Source organism: Ranitomeya variabilis, chromosome 1 (assembly GCF_051348905.1).
Source record: "Ranitomeya variabilis isolate aRanVar5 chromosome 1, aRanVar5.hap1, whole genome shotgun sequence".
Classification (NCBI taxonomy): domain Eukaryota; kingdom Metazoa; phylum Chordata; class Amphibia; order Anura; family Dendrobatidae; genus Ranitomeya; species Ranitomeya variabilis.
In genome coordinates, this window is record NC_135232.1 from 309,724,792 (window position 1) to 309,744,698 (window position 19,907).

At 41.8% G+C, this 19,907-nt stretch overlaps 1 protein-coding gene across 3 annotated transcripts in view; it reads right to left on the reverse strand.

The window, feature by feature from the left end:
* The window catches only part of TPCN1 (two pore segment channel 1), a 113,397-nt gene that overhangs the window by 37,052 nt on the left and 56,438 nt on the right, over nt 1-19,907 (reverse strand). For all 3 annotated transcript variants that reach the window (XM_077296533.1, XM_077296515.1, XM_077296524.1), the window contains exons 8-10: nt 12,278-12,312; nt 12,136-12,194; nt 11,947-12,046 (exon numbers count right to left, since the gene is read on the reverse strand). In XM_077296533.1, coding sequence (XP_077152648.1) covers nt 11,947-12,046; nt 12,136-12,194; nt 12,278-12,312 — 194 coding nt within the window. The remainder of the gene's footprint in view (nt 1-11,946; nt 12,047-12,135; nt 12,195-12,277; nt 12,313-19,907) is intronic.

Sequence of the window (19,907 nt, forward strand, 5' to 3'; positions counted from 1 at the left end):
AGTAAAAGACAAAAAAAAAAAAAAAAAGGGTCCGAAAACTTAGCCTCGATTAACACTTGCGTTCACAGATTCCTTTGCGATTTCTAGTATTTTTGATCCATTCAAAACAGATTTTTAATAACAGTTATGGAGTATTAGAAGCAAAAAGAGCCCAAGACAAGAATTTCGACACATTAAGAGCGGCATTCTGTTTGCCCGTTTTAGTAATAGGAGTGCTGGAGTAGATGAGTCACATTCATTATTAGGCACGCGCCTTTACTGAATTTAACGCATCGTTCAACGGTCCCGCACCACCGCCAGAAGTGTGCACCACTCAGGGGCTGGCGTACATTTCCATCATAATTCAGGCCAATGTGTGGTGTAAATTATGATGCCCCATCCAAGCTTCACCTACTGCTCATAAAAGTAAAAAAGACTAAAGGTAAAAACAACAAAACTTCAAGTCTTGCAAAAAGTTTGCGAGTTTTATGGCAAAAAAAATGTTCGATGAACAAGCCCATTTGATTTAAAGGGGGTTTCCACTTAGAAAAGTCCACAAATGATAATGTAAAATAACAAAGACAGATAGTATTCACCCTTCCCCATTCCCTACTTTCTGCACTGATATCTGTGTTTGGCTGCAGCATTCATGTCACAACAGCACTGCAGCCGATCATAGAGACTGGAGAATGGGCGGGGAGGCGGCCCTGGACCCGGGGAGGAGAGTACCTACTCTTAGGTTACGTATATAAAAGCATTAAGGGTACGTTCACACAGGACTTTTTTGCTGCTTTTTTTTGCTGCTTTTTTTTATGCTAATTTAGGTGCGTTTTTTTGGTGCGTTTTTGGTGCGTTTTTTGGGTATGTTCACACAGGACTTTTTTGCTGCAGATTTTTGCTGCAGATTTTTGCTGCTTTTTTTTATGCCAATTTTCAGCTGCTAGGACACCTCATAATGGCTCTTTACACCTTACTACCAGGAACTCCCTCACAATAGATCACAATCAGGACACCTCACAATGGCTCTTCACACCTCACAATGGCTCACAATGGCTCTTCACACCTCACTACCAGGAACTCCCTCACAATAGATCACAATCAGGACACCTCACAATGGCTCTTCACACCTGACAATGGCTCACAATGGCTCTTCACACCTCACTACCAGGAACTCCCTCACAATAGATCACAATCAGGACACCTCACAATGGCTCTTCACACCTCACAATGGCTCACAATGGCTCTTCACACCTCACTAACCACACCCCTAAGCTCTTGGCTGTGAGATCCCTTCCTGCTGGCCATGATTTTCTGCACAAAAAAAGCAGCAAATAATGCTACATGCGTTTTTTCAGCGTTTTTGCAGCGTTTTTTTCATCACCCATTCAAGTCAATGGGTGAAAAAACGCTGCAAAAACGCTGCAAAAACGCTGAAAGAAGTGACATGCCCTATGTCCAAAAAAAGCAGCAAAGCAGAAAAAACTGATCAAACAAAAAACCAACGTGTGTGCATGAGATTTCTGAAATCTCATAGGCTTTACTGGTACTGTAAAAAGCAGCTGAAAATTAGCATAAAAAAAAGCAGCAAAAAAAAGCAGCAAAAAAGTCCTGTGTGAACGTACCCTAAGGGTTCACTTTTCTAAAAGTGGAAAATCTCTGATTCTTTTGTATTTATACATGTATAAATGTGTCCAAATATAAATCACCATTTTTATTATGACTCAGAGCTCAATATCCATGAAAATAATCGAGAAAGCCCCAAAGACAGAGAGGAGCTGCAGTGGAAAAGAATGAGCCCCTCCTTTATATTTATAGGTGGAGGTCCCAGTTACTGAACCCCATCACACATAATAAATTTATATCCTTCCCAGGGGAAATATGATAGTAATGGGATACCCTCTTCGATAGCTATGAAATATTCTCAAGGCCCGTGCAGGAGAAAATCCCAAGGTGGTCCGTTAGGTTTAGATTAACAAATATAAGAAAAATATGAGCATAGCAAATGATATTTGCATGAGTATGTGCTGGAGAGAACTGGACATAAAGAACCAGACACTAACAATCTTGAGTCTAAAATTTCAAGAAACAGAGCAAATATGGTCAGAAGGACTAAAGTCTGGCATCTCTTATACCTGCACACAAGCCATTAGGCTAGTGCTACAAAACTACTTTGTCCATGCGACAACCCATTAAAGACGCAGCCAATAATTCTTTTTGAATTTTAATTTTTGCCTTACCTTTTTAAAGTAGCCATGACTTTTTTTATTTTTTCACCAACTAACATACAATGGGCTTGTTTTTTTTTTTTTGCGGGGTGAGTTGTAGTTTTAAATAACACCATTCATTTTGCCATGAGGAGTAAGGGAAAATGGCATGTGGCAATTTTTTTTTTTAAATTAAAATAAATAACATTCATTTGACCTGGGACGAGGTTGTGTTGACTCTGCCCTGTCCTTCAAACCGAACATCCAAGCTCTCGCCACCTCCTGTCGCCTCCAGCTCAAAAATATTTCCAGAATCCGTCCTGTCCTCAACCCTCACTCTACCAAAATGCTTGTGCATGCCCTAATCATCTCCCGCCTCGACTACTGCAACATCCTTTGTGGCCTACCTTCTAACACTCGCGCACCCCTCCAGTCTGTCCTTAACTCTGCTGCCCGACTAATTCATCTCTCTCCTCACTACACTCCTGCTTCCCCTCTTTGCAAGTCCCTTCACTGGCTTCTAATTTCCCAGCGTATCCAGTTTAAACTACTAATACTGACCTACAAAGCCATCCATAACCTTTCTCCTCAGTATATTTCTAAACTAATCTCTCAATATCTTCCCTCACGTAATCTCTGGTCCTCCCAAGACCACCTCCTCTCCTCCACGCTTATTCGCTCCTCACCCAATCGCATCCAAGACTTCTCCCTAATATCCCCCATCCTCTGGAATTCTGTGCCCCAGCACGTCCGGTTATCCACCACATTTGGATCCTTCAAAAGAAACCTGAAAACCCACCTCTTCATATAGGCTTACAACCTGTAATGACCACACGGCCACCTCAACACCATTGGAACTACTGCAACCTCCGACCTACTGTCTCCTTCCACATAATCCAGTAGAATGTAAGCCCGCAAGGGCAGGGTCCTCTTCCCTCTGTATCAGTCTGTCATTGTTAGTTTACCGTAAGTGATATTTGTATTTTGATGCAACCCCTTCTCATGTACAGCACCATGGAATTAATGGTGCTATATAAATAAAAAATTATAATAATAATATTAGTTATAAAAGTTAAACCATTCTGGACAATATATGACATTTTTAAATCTTTTTATTGAATTTTTATTACGGAGGTGCGGTGACCAATACATTTTTTTTTTGAAGTTTCAATCTTTTTCCCTCATTACAGCATTTACCAGTCGGGATAATTAAATTTATATTTTGATAGACAAAATTTTTACAGACACTGCAATACCAAATATATATTGTTTTAATGGGGGAAAAGGGGTGAGATTTAAAACTTTTATTTTTATTTTGTTTTTTAACCCCTTCGCCCAAAGCCTGTATTCACCTTCCTGACCAGGCCAATTTTTACAATTCTGACCACTGTCAATTGAGTCATAACTCTGGAATGCTTCTATGTATCCCAATGATTCAGAGACAGTTTTCTCATGAAATATTGTACTTCATAATAGTGGCAAAATTTCTTTGATATGACTTGCGTTTATTTGTGAAAAAAAGGAAATTTGGCAAAAATTGCACAATTTTTAAACTTTGCATTTTTATGCCCTTAAATCCGAGAGTCATATCATATCGCACAAAATAGTTAATAAATAACATCAGCACAACTTTGGAAACATCATTTATTTTTTGTTAGGACGTTATAAGCGTTAAAAGTTGACTGGCGATTTGTCCTTTTTACAACAAAATTTGCAAAACCTTTTTTTTTTAGGGACATCTCAGATTTGAAGTGACTTTGAGGGACCTATTTGACAGAAAATACCCAAAAGTGACACCATTCTACAAACTCCACCCCTCAAGGTACTCAAAACCACATTCAAGAATTTTATTAATCCTTCAGGTGTTTCACAGGAATTTTTGGAATGTGGAAGGAAAAAATAAACATTTACTTTTCTTTCACAAAAATTTTCCTTTAGACCTAATTTTTTTTTTAACTTTTACAAGGGTAACAGGAGAAAATGGATCATACAATTTGTTGTGCAATTTATCCTGAGCATGCCAATACCCCATATGTAGGGGAAATCTACTGTTTAGGCACACGGCAGGGCTCGGAAGCGAAGCAGCGCTTTTGAATGTAAAATTTGCTGGCATACTTAGTGGACGCCATGTCATGTTTGGAGAGCTCCTGATGTACCTAAATAGTTTAGGCAACAAGTGACACAATTTTGGTAACTAGACCTCTTAGGGAACTTATCTAGATGTATGATGAGAACCTTGAACCAACAGGTGCTTCACAGAAGTTTATAACATAGAGCCATGAAAATGGAAGAAAAAAAAAAAAAAATTCCCGCAAAAATCTTTTTTAGCTCCAAATTTTGCATTTTCATAAGGGTAGCAGTAGAAATTTCACCATAAAATTTGTTGTACAATTTCTCCTGAGAGCGCGGATACCCAATATGTGGTTGATAACTACTTTTGAGGCACAGTGCAAAGCTCAGAAGGGAAGTAGAGCCATATTACAGCGCAGATTTTGCTGCACTGGTTTGAGGGCGCTATGTCACAATGGCAGAGCCCCTGAGGTGCCATAAAAGCAGAACCCCCATAAGTGGCCATATTTTACAAACTAAACCGCTCAATGAATTCATCTAGGGGTGCAGTGATTATTTTGACACCACAAGTGTGTCACAAAATTTTATACCATTAGGCAGTGAAGAAAAAACATTTTTACCACCAAAATTGTGTTAGCCACAAATTTTACATTTTCATACTGGGAAAACTGTAAAATTGTCCCACAATTTCTGCCGAATGTAGATACAGTGCCTAAAAGTAGTATTCAACCCCCTGCAGATTTAGCAGGTTTAATAAGATGCAAATAAGTTAGAGCCTTCAAACTTCAAACAAGAGCAGGATTTATTAACAGATGCATAAATCTTACAAACCAAAAAGTTTTGTTGCTCAGTTAATTTTTTATAAATTTTAAACATAAAAGTGTGGGTCAATTATTATTCAACCCCTAGGTTTAATATTTTGTGGAATAACCTTTGTTTGCAATTACAGCTAATAATCGTCTTTTCTAAGACCTGATCAGGCCGGCACAGATCACTGGAGTTATCTTGGCCCACTCCTCCATGCAGATCTTCTCCAAGTTATCTAGGTTCTTTGGGTGTCTCATGTGGACTTTAATCTTGAGCTCCTTCCACAAGTTTTCAATTGGGTTAAGGTCAGGAGACTGACTAGGCCACTGCAACACCTTGATTTTTTGCCTCTTGAACCAGGCCTTGGTTTTCTTGGCTGTGTGCTTTGGGTCGTTGTCTTGTTGGAAGATGAAATGACGACCCATCTTAAGATCCTTGATGGAGGAGCGGAGGCTCTTGGCCAAAATCTCCAGGTAGGCCGTGCTATCCATCTTCCCATGGATGCGGACCAGATGGCCAGGCCCCTTGGCTGAGAAACAGCCCCACAGCATGATGCTGCCACCACCATGCTTGACTGTAGGGATGGTATTCTTGGGGTCGTATGCAGTGCCATCCAGTCTCCAAACGTCACGTGTGTGGTTGGCACCAAAGATCTCGATCTTGGTCTCATCAGACCAGAGATCTGTTGTGAAATTGGATTCTGGGCTCCCCCGGTGGCCACTTGTGGAATTGTACTTGTGTGCATCATTCCCTCTGTTCACCTGCTCCTATCAGGATGTGGGAGTCGCTATATTACCTTGCTCCTCTGTCAGTTTCATGCCGGTCAACAATGTAATCAGAAGCCTTCTGTGCATGTTCCTGCTACTAGACAACTCCTAGCTAAGTTGGACCTTTGTCCTTGTGTGTTTTTGCATTTTGTTCCTGTTCACAGCTGCTGTTTCGTTACTGTGTCTGGAAAGCTCTTGTGAGCGGAAATTGCCACTCTGGTGTTATGAGTTAATGCTAGAGTCTTAAAGTAATTTCTGGATGGTGTTTTGATAGGGTTTTCTGCTGACCATGAAAGTGCCCTTTCTGTCTTCATGCTATCTAGTAAGCGGACCTCGATTTTGCTAAACCTATTTTCATACTACGTTTGTCATTTCATCTAAAATCACCGCCAATATATGTGGGGGCCTCTGTCTGCCTTTTGGGAAAATTTCTCTAGAGGTGAGCCAGGACTGTCTTTTCCTCTGCTAGGATTAGGTAGTTCTCTGGCTGGCGCTGGGCATCTAGGGATAAAAAACGTAGGCATGCTACCCGGCCACTTCTAGTTGTGCGGCAGGTTTAGTTCATGGTCAGTATAGTTTCCATCTTCCAAGAGCTAGTTCTCATATATGCTGGGCTATGTTCTCTCGCCATTGAGAATCATGACAGAGATCCTTGAACCAGTCAGTCTCAGAGTCCTCCAAGTGATCATGAGCAAACTGTAGACGAGCCTTGACATGACGCTTTGAAAGTAAAGGTACCTTACGGGCTCGTCTGGAACGGAGACCATTGCGGTGGAGTACGTTACTTATCGTATTGACTGAAACCAATGTCCCCACTGCCATGAGATCTTCCCGGAGCTCCTTCCTTGTTGTCCTTGGGTTAGCCTTGACTCTTCGGACAAGCCTGGCCTCGGCACGGGAGGAAACTTTCAAAGGCTGTCCAGGCCGTGGAAGGCTAACAGTAGTTCCATAAGCCTTCCACTTCCGGATGATGCTCCCAACAGTGGAGACAGGTAGGCCCAACTCCTTGGAAAGGGTTTTGTACCCCTTGCCAGCCTTGTGACCCTCCACGATCTTGTCTCTGATGGCCTTGGAATGCTTTTTTGTCTTTCCCATGTTGACCATGTTCGAGTGCTGTTCACAAGTTTTTGGAGGGTCTTAAATAGTCAGAAAAGGCTGGAAAAAGAGATAATTAATCCAAACATGTGAAGCTCATTGTTCTTTGTGCCTGAACTACTTCTTAATACTTTAGGGCAACCAAACAGAATTCTGGCGGGTTGAGGGGTTGAATAATAAATGACCCTCTGAAAAGACTTTTCACAATTTAAAAAAAAAATAAACAAAGAAATAACATTCTTTTTTGCTGCAGTGCATTTCACACTTCCAGGCTGATCTACAGTCCAAATGTCACAATGCCAAGTTATTTCCAAATGTGTAAACCTGCTAAATCTGCAGGGAGTTGAATACTACTTGTAGGCACTGTATACCCCATATGTGGATGTACAGTACTGCTTATCCACACAGCGAGACTCGAGACGGACGGAGCGCTATTTGCCTCCGGGAGAGCAGATTTTCCTAAAATAGTTTGCGGTCTCCATATACAGAGCCCCTAAGTGCTAGAAAAGCAGAATCCCCCCTCAAGTGATCCAATTTTGGATATTATACCCCTTTGGGAATTTATCTACAGATGTAGTGACGATTTTGACTCCATGGGTGATTTACAGAAACAAGCAGCAGTGGATGTTGCTGGGTGGAAAATGCAAATTGCCATTGTAGTGACCAGTATGTTGCAGTCACCGGTACATTGTAGTGCCCAGTACATTATGCCCAGCCCGTGCTTCTGGAGGCATGCACCCGTAAGTTAGGCGGGCTCTCATCACTTCAGAAATGCCAAACGTGTGGGATTTAAATGTGATTTAGGCACACTGGGGCTCAGAAGGGAGAGGGGGCATTTGGATTTTGGAGCAGAGAATTTGCTGAATTTCTTTTAGGGGGCGAAGAGTCATTTAGCTTTTCCAGAGTCTTTGTACTACCAGTAATGTGGAAGCCCCCTATATTTCCGTTAACAGATGACAGACCTAAGTGGGGACTTTCTTTTTTGTGGATTGAGTTGAAGCTTTTATTGGGAACATTCTACATAACATTTATCCTGTGCTCTACGCTGAGCACTTACATCGGGGTTCCCATCTAAATCTCCGAGTAACAGATGAAACACCCGATGGATCCATCTAATATATAAAGCTGTGTGTGTGTGTGTGTGTGTGTGTGTGTGTGTGTGTCCGGGATTGGCATCTGCACCGTCATAGCTACAGCCACAAAATTTTGCACATGTCTGGGCCCCGAGAGCGTCATAGGCTATGTTGTGAGGCGAAATTTTAACCCCGCACTTTCCAATTCACCAAACAATTTTGCCCCTATCTACATAATTGGGAGAAAGTGAAAGGAAAAGTGTTGGAGGCGAATTGACAGCTGCCAGATGTGAACAAGGGGGACTTAAAGAATGAGAGTGGCGATGGCGCCAAGGAGTATATATCATACAGTTGCTAAGGTGGGGCCCCGACATGGGATACTCACCACACATGGGGATATGAACACACACACAAAATGCGCCACACACTTCCACGTACTTGAACACATATCACCCTCAGCACACATTTCACCACCCATACATCAACCTCGCCACATAAAAGTCGAAACACAAAAGTCACAGCTCAAAACTCGCCACGCGCAAAATTCGCCACATGCAAAACTAGCCACACGTGCAAAACTCACCTAATGGAAAACTCGCCAAACGCAAAACTTGCACACGCGGAAAAATTGCCACATGCACAAAAGTTGCAACACATGCAAAAGTTGCCTCACACAAAACTTGCACATACTCAAAACGCACCACCCATAAAACTCGCCAAGCGCAAAACTTGCTGCACACAACTTGCTACACTAACCTGTCACATGCAACTGAACACACAAAAAGTTGCTACACGCATGTCGCCACACAAAATTCATCTCACAAAAGTTGCTAAAGGCATGTCACCACACGCAACTCAACACACACAAGTTGACACATGAAACTCGCCCTAAAACACACACAAGTCTGGTATTATCCTTCAAAAATAAAAATCTGATTAATAAGCAGACAAACTACAAGAGCAACAAATGTACCATATAGGAAATACGGCAGCTGTCAGTCACATGACCTGTCTATTATGTGTATGTGTGAGCTAATATATACTGCAAGGGGGAGGGCTTCTTGTTGGCTGGGGATTTATCAGGCTGCCAATTTAGCTTACAAATACTGAGGTAAAAATACTGACCAAATAACGTGTGAACGAGGTCTAATACAGGAGATGACACACAGATATATACTATATACAGGAGGAGATGACACACAGGTATATACTATATACAGGAGATGACATACAGGTATATACTATATACAGGAGGAGGAGATGACATACAGGTATATACTATATACAGGAGGAGATGACACGTATATACTATATACAGGAGGAGATGACATACAGGTATGACATACAGGTATATACTATATAAAAGAGGAGATGACACATAGGTATATAGAGGAGATGCCATACAGCAGGTATATACTATATACAGGGGAGATGAAATACAGGTATATACTATATACAGGAGATGACATACAGGTATATACTATATACAGGAGGAGATGACACATAGGTATATGCAATATACAGGAGGAGATGACATACAGCAGGTATATACTATTTACAGGGGAGATGACATTCAGGTATATATTATATACAGGGGAGATGACATACAGGTACATACTATATACAGGAGATGACATACAGGTGTATACTATATATAAGGGAGATGACAAACATTTATATACTGAGGGGAAAATGAGAGGTGTGAGGTGAAAATGAGAGGTGTGAGGTGAAAATGAGAGGTGTGACGTGAACATGAAAAGGTGTGAGTGCAAAATGAGAGGAGTGAGGGAAAATAGTGGAGTGATCGGAAAATGACAGATGTGAGGTCGAAATGACAAGTGTTATGGGGAATGAGAGGAGTGAGGGGGAAAATAAGAGGTGTGAGGGAGAAAATGAGAGATGTGAGGGGGAAAATAAGAGAAGTGAGGTGCTATAACTAACCACAGATATTTACTATGCCCAGGCAATGCCGGGCTCTTCAGCTAGTTCACTATAATGAGGCAGCAGAGTTACTCTGGACTTCATCTGGCCTCTGTTCCACGGTGTCTTTCTTTAAAGAAGTGCACAAAACTGTGGCCGACGGCACTTTTATGCAAAATAAAAAGACGGACACCACCGGATCATTGGTCAGACGGCATCCACAGTGCCTCCATCCACCAGATGTTCCATCTGAATCACGTAATTCAGAGATTTACAAGGAAACCCCGGAGTAAGCACTCAGCGCAGGATAAAAGTGCACAGAGTCTTACTGCGATCTTTGGGAGAATGAAAAAAAAATAAAAATCAACAGCATGTGAAAAATTGGTTTTATTTAATTTTTTTACGCCATTCTTCGTGCGGTATAAGTGATTAGGAGACTTTATTTTTCGAGTTGGTGCCATTACAGTGATACCAGATTTTATATTGGTTTTTAGGTTTGGCTTCTGTCAAACACTAAAAGACGCTTTCTTTTGCGAAAACTAGTTTTTGTATCACCACATTTTGAGAGCTATAATTTTTCCATATTTTAGCCCACAGATTCATGTGAGATCTCTCATATTTGAAGAGTGCCTTCTCCTAACAGGAATTTTAAGATCTCACCACAGGTGTTCAATGGGACTTACATCCGGACTCATTGCTGACCGCTACAGAACTCTCCAGCGCATTGTTTCCATCAATTTCTGAACGCTTCTTGAAGTAGGTTTGGGGATATTATCCTGCTGAAGACCCATGACCTGTAACACAAATCCAGCTTCCTGACACTAGGCACTACATTGCGACTCAAAATCCTTTGGTAATCTTCAGATTTCATAATGCCTTGCACACAGTGAAGGCACCCAATGCCACAGGAAGCAAAACAACTTTGAGCCTATACCATATTTGACTGTAAGTACTCTGTTCCTTTCTTTGTAGGCCTCATTCCATTTTTGGTAAACAGTAGAATGATGTGCTTCACCAAAAAGCTCTATCTTGGTCTCATCTGTCCACAAGATGCTTTCCCAGAAGGATATCGGCTTACTCAGGAACATTTTGGCAAACTATAGTCTAGCTTTTTTATGTCTCTGGGTCAGCAGTGGGTCCTCCTGGGTCTCCTGCCATAGCGTCGATGGATAGTTTGCACTGATGCTGACGCACCCTGAGCATGCAGGACAACTTGAATTTCTTTGGAACTTGTTTGTGGCTGCTTATCCACCATCCAGACTATTCTGCATTGCAACCTTTCATCAATTATTCTCTGCCGTTCACGTCCAGGCTGATTAACTACAATGCCATGGGTGATTAACTTCTTGTTTGCGCATCGTGGACAAAGGAACATCAAGATCTCTGGAGATTGAGTGGTAACCTTGAGATTCTTGATATTTTTCAACAATTTTGGTTCTTAAGTCCTCAGTCAGTTCTCTTCTCTTTCTGTTCTCCATGCTTAGTGTGGCACACAGTCACACAAAGCAAAGATTGAGACAACTTCTCCACTTTTTATCTGGTTTCAGATATGATTTTCATATTGCCCACAACAGTACTTGCCACAGGCGAGTTTGATCGAGCATCACATGCTTGAAACAAAGTGGTTAACCCACAGTTTTGCAAAAGGTGCTAACAATTTTTTCCGGCCCATTTTGGAGGGTTGTGTGTGAAATTCTGTCTAATTTGCCTTTTTTTCTCGTTTTTTTTTTGTGTTGTTCCAATACACACAAAAGAAATAAACGTGTATAACCAAACGTGTAATTGCAATAATTTTTTGGAAGTACAGTAATACTTACATTTTCTGAAACAATTTCAAGGGTGACAACACTTTTGGCCATGACAGTATATACACACTAAATCTATAATATTTTTAGGTAAAGTCTTTATTGTACAAATGGGGGACCTTTACTTTAACAATAGGGGGAAAAGATCCATTACCAATATGTTGTTACCTTATACACAACTACAAGACGGGAAATGTTTTGTGGTTTCATGAAAGAAGCCACTCACCAGATTCATGATGAAATATAGCTCAATAGACAAGTACACAATGAAAAAGACGCACGACCACCGATTGCGTGAATATGCCGGCATCATAACATCAGGGAAACTACAATGCAGAAGAAAATGGTTATCAAACAGCAGCTAGAATTTTCTACTGATTACCAGATAGAAGCCTAACAAAAAAAAATCACTTACTTAGCAGTTGTCAAAAGAACAAACAGACTGACCAGACTATTCTCCAGAGTGTTGAAATACTGCCAAAAACAGAATTAAAAAATATGTGAATATCCAATTCAGTTCAAATCAATGCATCTATATGGGAATCAATAGGACTTACCGGATCAGATGGATTAGGAGAAAATAAGTAGAATCCTAGCAAGAGAAAATGAAAGAAACCATTTACTAATAATATAGATAAGGCATAATAATGAAGGACTGGGAGTGCTAGTAAATTTGCAGTGCTGACTGAAAGTTTGGAAACTAAATCACAATTTCCCAAATTTCAGAATATATTTGACCAAAACTACATCGGATTTTCAGACAAGTTCTGAAATCAGATAAACAGAACCAAATCAAAATAATGAGTGAAAAATATTAGACCATAATTAATTAATTAGACCACAACATTTCTTTAGGATTAAGCTCAGAACTTTGACTTGGCCATTCCAAAACTTTAACTTTAGTGTTCTTTAATCCCTTAACATCTGCCATACATGTACGATGCACATCAGTAGCGGGTGTATGGCGGGGGCTCACCCATACCCTGCAAGGAATGTCTGTGTGTTACAGCTAGGACCTGCGTCTATCAGCTGTGGGTGATGCGGAGCCCCGCTTGTGACTATCTGTTAAATGCCCCTGTCAATCTTTAATAGTAGCATTACTAGAGCGCCAGAATGGGGGACAGTCCTTCTATATGTCCATTGTCGTGCCCATAATGCAATGTCTGGGTGCCAATGGGTTGCTATGACAGCTGGGGATTTGTTGAAGACCCGTGTCTGTCATTACATAGCTCCCTTGAATCCCAGCCGGTGGCCGAGCTTCAAAGAAGACCATGATTTTTACTATACAATGGAGAAAAAAAGTATTTAGTCAGCCACCAGTTGTGCAAGTTCTCCCATTTAAAAAGATGAGAGAGGTCTGTAATTGACATCATAGGTAGACCACAACTATGAGAGTCAAAATGAGAAAACAAATCCAGAAAAATCACCTTGTTTGATTTGGCAACATTTATTTTGCAAATTATGGTGGGAAATAAGTATTTGGTCACCTAAAAATATGCAAGATTTCTGGCTCTCACAAACCTGTAACTTCTTCTTTAACCCCTTCACCCCCAAGGGTGGTTTGCACGTTAATGACCGGGCCAATTTTTACAATTCTGACCACTGTCCCTTTATGAGGCTATAACTCTGGAACGCTTTGACGGATCTTGGCGATTCTGACATTGTTTTCTCGTGACATATTGTACTTCATGTTAGTGGTAAAATTTATTCGATATAACTTGCATTTATTTGTGAAAAAAACGAATATTTGGCGAAAATTTTGAAAATTTCGCAATTTTCCAACTTTGAATTTTTATGCCCTTAAATCACAGACATATGTCACGCAAAATACTTAATAAGTAACATTTCCCACATGTCTACTTTACATCAGTACAATTTTGGAACCAAAATTTTTTTTTGTGACGGAGTTATAAGGGTTAAAAGTTGACCAGCAATTTCTCATTTTTACAACACCATTTTTTTTTAGGGACCACATCTCATTTGAAGTCATTTTGAGGGGTCTATATGATAGAAAATACTCAAGTGTGACACCATTCTAAAAACTGCACCCCTCAAGGTGCTCAAAACCACATTCAAGAAGTTTATTAACCCTTCAGGTGTTTCACAGGAATTTTTTGAATGTTTAAATAAAAATGAGCATTTAACTTTTTTTCACACACAATTTATTTCAGCTCCAATTTGTTTTATTTTACCAAGGGTAACAGGAGAAAATGGACCCCCAAAGTTGTTGTACAATTTGTCCTGAGTACGCTGATACCCCATATGTGAGGGTAAACCACTGTTTGGGCGTATGGCAGAGCTCGGAAGGAAAGGAGCGCCATTTGACTTTTCAATGCAAAATTGACTGGAATTGAGATGGGACGCCATGTTGCGTTTGGAGAGCCCCTGATGTGCCTAAACACTGAAACCCCCTACAAGTGACACCATTTTGGAAAGTAGACCCCCTAAGGAACTTATCTTGATGTGTGGTGAGCACTTTGACCCACCAAGTGCTTCACAGAAGTTTATAATGCAGAGCCGTAAAAATAAAAAATCATATTTTTTCACAAAAATGATCTTTTTGCCCCCAATTTTTTATTTTCCCAAGGGTAAGAGAAGAAATTGGACCCCAAAAAATGTTGTGCAATTTGTCCTGAGTACGATGATACCCCATATGTGGGTGTAAACCATTGTTTGGGCGCATGGCAGAGCTTGGAAGGGAAGGAGCGCCATTTGACTTTTCAATGCAAAATTGACTGGAATTGAGATGGGACGCCATGTTGCGTTTGGAGAGCCCCTGATGTGCCTAAACACTGAAACCCCCTACAAGTGACACCATTTTGGAAAGTAGACCCCCTAAGGAACTTATCTTGATGTGTGGTGAGCACTTTGACCCACCAAGTGCTTCACAGAAGTTTATAATGCAGAGCCGTAAAAATAAAAAATCATATTTTTTCACAAAAATGATCTTTTCGCCCCCAATTTTTTATTTTCCCAAGGGTAAGAGAAGAAATTGGACCCCAAAAAATGTTGTGCAATTTGTCCTGAGTACGCTGATACCCCATATGTGGGTGTAAACCATTGTTTGGGCGCATGGCAGAGCTTGGAAGGGAAGGAGCGCCATTTGACTTTTCAATGCAAAATTGACTGGAATTGAGATGGGACGCCATGTTGCGTTTGGAGAGCCCCTGATGTGCCTAAACACTGAAACCCCCTACAAGTGACACCATTTTGGAAAGTAGACCCCCTAAGGAACTTATCTTGATGTGTGGTGAGCACTTTGACCCACCAAGTGCTTCACAGAAGTTTATAATGCAGAGCCGTAAAAATAAAAAATCATATTTTTTCACAAAAATGATCTTTTCGCCCCCAATTTTTTATTTTCCCAAGGGTAAGAGAAGAAATTGGACCCCAAAAAATGTTGTGCAATTTGTCCTGAGTACGCTGATACCCCATATGTGGGTGTAAACCATTGTTTGGGCGCATGGCAGAGCTTGGAAGGGAAGGAGCGCCATTTGACTTTTCAATGCAAAATTGACTGGAATTGAGATGGGACGCCATGTTGCGTTTGGAGAGCCCCTGATGTGCCTAAACATTGAAACTCCCTACAAGTGACACCATTTTGGAAAGTAGACCCCCTAAGGAACTTATCTAGATGTGTTTTGAGAGCTTTGAACCCCCAAGTGTTTCACTACAGATTATAACGCAGAGCCGTGAAAATAATTTTTATTTTTTTTCTCAAAAATGATTTTTTAGCACCCAGCTTTGTATTTTTACAAGGGTAACAGAATAAATTGGACCCCAAAATTTGTTTTCCAATTTGTCCTGAGTACGCTGATACCCCATATGTGGGGGGGAACCACTGTTTGGGCGCATGACAGAGCTCGGAAGGGAAGGAGCGCCATTTGGAATGCAGACTTAAATGGATTGGTCAGCAGCCGTCACGTTGCATTTGCAGAGCCCCTGATGTACCCAAACAGTACAAACCCCCCACAAGTGACCCCATATTGGAAACTAGACCTCCCAAAGAACTTATCTAGATGTGTTTTGAGAACTTTGAACCCCCAAGTGTTTCACTAAAGTTTATAGCGCAAAGCCGTGAAAATAAAAATTCTTTTTTTTTTTCACAAAAATGATTTTTTAGCCCCCAGTTTTGTATTTTCACAAGGGTAACAGGATAAATTAGACCCCAAAAGTTGTTGTCCAATTTGTCCTGAGTACGCTGATACCCCATATGTGGGGGGGAACCACTGTTTGGGTGCATGACAGAGCTCGGAAGGGAAGGAGCGCCATTTGGAATGCAGCCTTAAATGGATTGGTCTGCAGGCGTCACGTTGCATTTGCAGAGCCCCTGATGTACCCAAACAGTACAAACCCCCCACAAGTGACCCCATATTGGAAACTAGACCTCCCAAGGAACTTATCTAGATGTGTTGTGAGAACTTTGAACCCCCAAGTGTTTCACTACAGTTTATAACGCAGAGCCGTGAAAATAAAACATCTTTTTTTTCCCACAAAAATGATTTTTAGCCCCCCAAATTTTTATTTTCCTAAGGATAACAAGAGAACTTGGACCCCAGAAGTTGTTGTTCAATTTGTCCCGAGTACGCTGATAACACATATGTTGGGGTAAACCCCTTTTTGGGCGCACGGGAGAGCTCGGAAGGGAAGGAGCACTGTTTTACTTTTTCAACACAGAATTGGCTGGAATTGAGATTGGACGCCATGTCGCGCTTGTAGAGCCCCTGATGTGCCTGGACAGTGGAAACTCCCCAATTCTACCTGAAACCCTAACCCAAACACACCCCTAACCCTAATCCCAACGGTAACCCTAACCACACCCCTAGCCCTGACACACCCATAATTCTAATCCCAACCCTAATCCAAACGTAAATGTAATCCAAACCCTAACCCTAACTTTAGCCCCAACCCTAACTTTAGCCCCAACCCTAACTTTACCTCCAACCCTAGCCCTAACCCTAACCCTAACCCTACCCCTAACCCTAACCCTAAACGTGACTGAAATACGTGGCACTGAAATACGTGGCACTGAAATACGTGGCACTGAAATACGTGGCACTGAAATACGTGGCACTGAAATACGTGATACGTGGCACTTAAATACGTGGCACTGAAACACGTGGCACTGAAATACGTGATACGTGGCACTGAAATACGTGGCACTGAAATACGTGGCACTGAAATACGTGGCACTGAAATACGTGGCACTGAAATACGTGGCACTGAAATACGTGGCACTGAAATACGTGGCACTGAAATACGTGGCACTGAAATACGTGGCACTGAAATATGTGATACGTGGCACTGATACGTGGCACTGATACGTGGCACTGAAATACGTGGCACTGAAATACGTGGCACTGAAATACGTGGCACTGAAATACGTGGCACTGAAATACGTGGCACGTGGCACTGAAATACGTGGCACTGAAATACGTGGCACTGAAATACGTGATACGTGGCACTTAAATACGTGGCACTGAAACACGTGGCACTGAAATACGTGATACGTGGCACTGAAATACGTGGCACTGAAATACGTGGCACTGAAATACGTGGCACTGAAATACGTGGCACTGAAATACGTGGCACTGAAATACGTGGCACTGAAATACGTGGCACTGAAATACGTGGCACTGAAATACGTGGCACTGAAATACGTGGTACTAAAATATGTGGCACTGAAATACGTGATACGTGGCACTGAAATACGTGATACGTGGCACTGAAATATGTGATACGTGGCACTGAAATACGTGGCACTGAAACACGTGGCACTGAAATACGTGGCACTGAAATACGTGGCACTATGACTGTCAGAAAATGTTCATTAAACGGTTAGGGGTGAGGTTAGGGGTAGAGTTAGGGTTAGGGTTTGGATCCCTTTATCACCTTGATGGTGGTGGGTGGCTTTTCAGTGTGTTTAAATGCATGCGTTTTTAACGCAAACAAACGCATGTGCTTAAAAACGCAAGAAAATACTGCAGGTTGTATTTCTGAAAATGAACGCATGCAGAAAAAAAACGCATGCGTTTGAAAACGCGACCAAACGCGTACAAAAAAACCGCATGCGTTTTCAATGTTAAATATAGGGAAAAAATGCATGCGTTTTTTGTGCAAAAAACGCTGCAGACAAAAACGCAAGTGTGAAACCAGCGACGCTTTTTATAGCAAAAAAGTTTTTGCGTCTCCACATTTTGAGACCTATAATTTTTCCACATTTTGCTCCACAGAGTCATGTGAGGTCTTGTTTTTTGCGGGACGAGTTGACGTTTTTATTGGTAACATTTTCGGACACGTGACCGTTTTTGATCGCTTTTTATTCCGATTTTTGTGAGGCAGAATGACCAAAAACCAGCTATTCATGAATTTCTTTTGGGGGAGGCGTTTATACCGTTCCGCGTTTGGTAAAATTGATAAAGCATTTTTATTTGTCGGGTCAGTACGATTACAGCGATATCTCATTTATATCATTTTTTTATGTTTTGGCGCTTTTATACGATAAAAACTAAAATATAGAAAAAATAATTATTTTCGTATCGCTTTATTCTCAGGACTATAACTTTTTTATTTTTTTGCTGATAATGTTGTATGGCGGCTTGTTTTTTGCGGGACAAGATGACGTTTTCAGCGGTACCATGGATATTTATATCAGTCTTTTTGATCGCGTGTTATTCCACTTTTTGTTCGGCGGTATGGTAATAAAGCGTTGTTTTTTGCCTCGTTTTTTTTTTTTTTTTTCTTACGGTGTTTACTGAAGGGGTTAACTAGTGGGGCAGTTTTATAGGTTGGGTCGTTACGGACGCGGCGATACTAAATATGTGTACTTTTATTGTTTTGTTTTTTTTATTTAGATAAAGAAATGTATTTATGGGAATAATATATTTTTTTTTATTATTATTTATTTAGGATTTTTTTTTTTTTTTTTTTTACACATGTGGAAAAAATTTTTTTTAACTTTTTTACTTTGTCCCAGGGGGGGACATCACAGATCATTGATCTGGCAGTGTGCACAGCACTCTGCCAGATCGACGATCTGCTGTGCAGGGCTGCAGGCTTACCAAGTGTCTGCTCTGAGCAGACACTCGGTAAGCCACCTCCTTCCCTGCAGGACCCGGATGCCGCGGCCATCTTGGATCCGGGACCTGCAGCCAGGAAGGAGGTAGGAGACCCTCGCAGCAACGCGATCACATCGCGTTGCTCCGGGGGTCTCAGGGAAGCCCGCAGGGAGCCCCCTCCCTGCGCGATGCTTCCCTATACCGCCGGTACACTGCGATCATGTTTGATCGCGGTGTGCCGGGGGTTAATGTGCCGGGGGCGGTCCGTGACCGCTCCTGGCACATAGTGCCGGATGTCAGCTGCGATATGCAGCTGACACCCGGCCGCGATCGGCCGCGCTCCCCCCGTGAGCGCCGCTGATCGGTGATGACGTACTATCCCGTCGGCGGTCATACGGGCCCACCCCACCTCGACGGGATAGTACGTCAAATGTCGGGAAGGGGTTAAGAGGCTCCTCTGTCCTCCACTCATTACCTGTAGTAATGCCACCTGTTTGAACTTGTTATCAGTATAAAAGACACCTGCACACAACCTCAAACAGTAACACCCCAGACTCCACTATGGTGAAGACCAAAGGGCTGTCGAAGGACACCAGAAACAAAAAATTGTAGCCCTGCACCAGGCTGGGAAGACTGAATCTGCAATAGGCAAGCAGCTTGGTGTGAAGAAATCAACAGTGGGAGCAATAATAAGAAAATGGAAGACATACAAGACCACTGATAATCTCCCTCCATCTGGGGCTCCACGCAAGATCTCACCCCGAGGTGTCAAAATGATCACATGAACAGTGAGCAAAAATCCCCAAAACACACGTGGAGACCTAGGGAATGACCTGTATAGAGCTGGGACCACCGTAACAAAGGCTACCATCAGTAACACACTACGCCGACACCGACTGAAATCCCGCAGTGCCAGACGTGTCCCCCTGCTTAAGCCAGTACATGTCCAGGCCCGTCTGAAGTTTGTTAGAGAGCATTTGGATTATCCAGAAGAGTATTGGGAGAATGATATATAATGTCTGATGAAACCAAAGTAGAACTGTTTGGTAGAAACAAAACTCGTCGTGTTTGGAGGAGACAGAATGCTGAGTTGCATCCAAAGAACACCATACCTACTGTGAAGCATGGG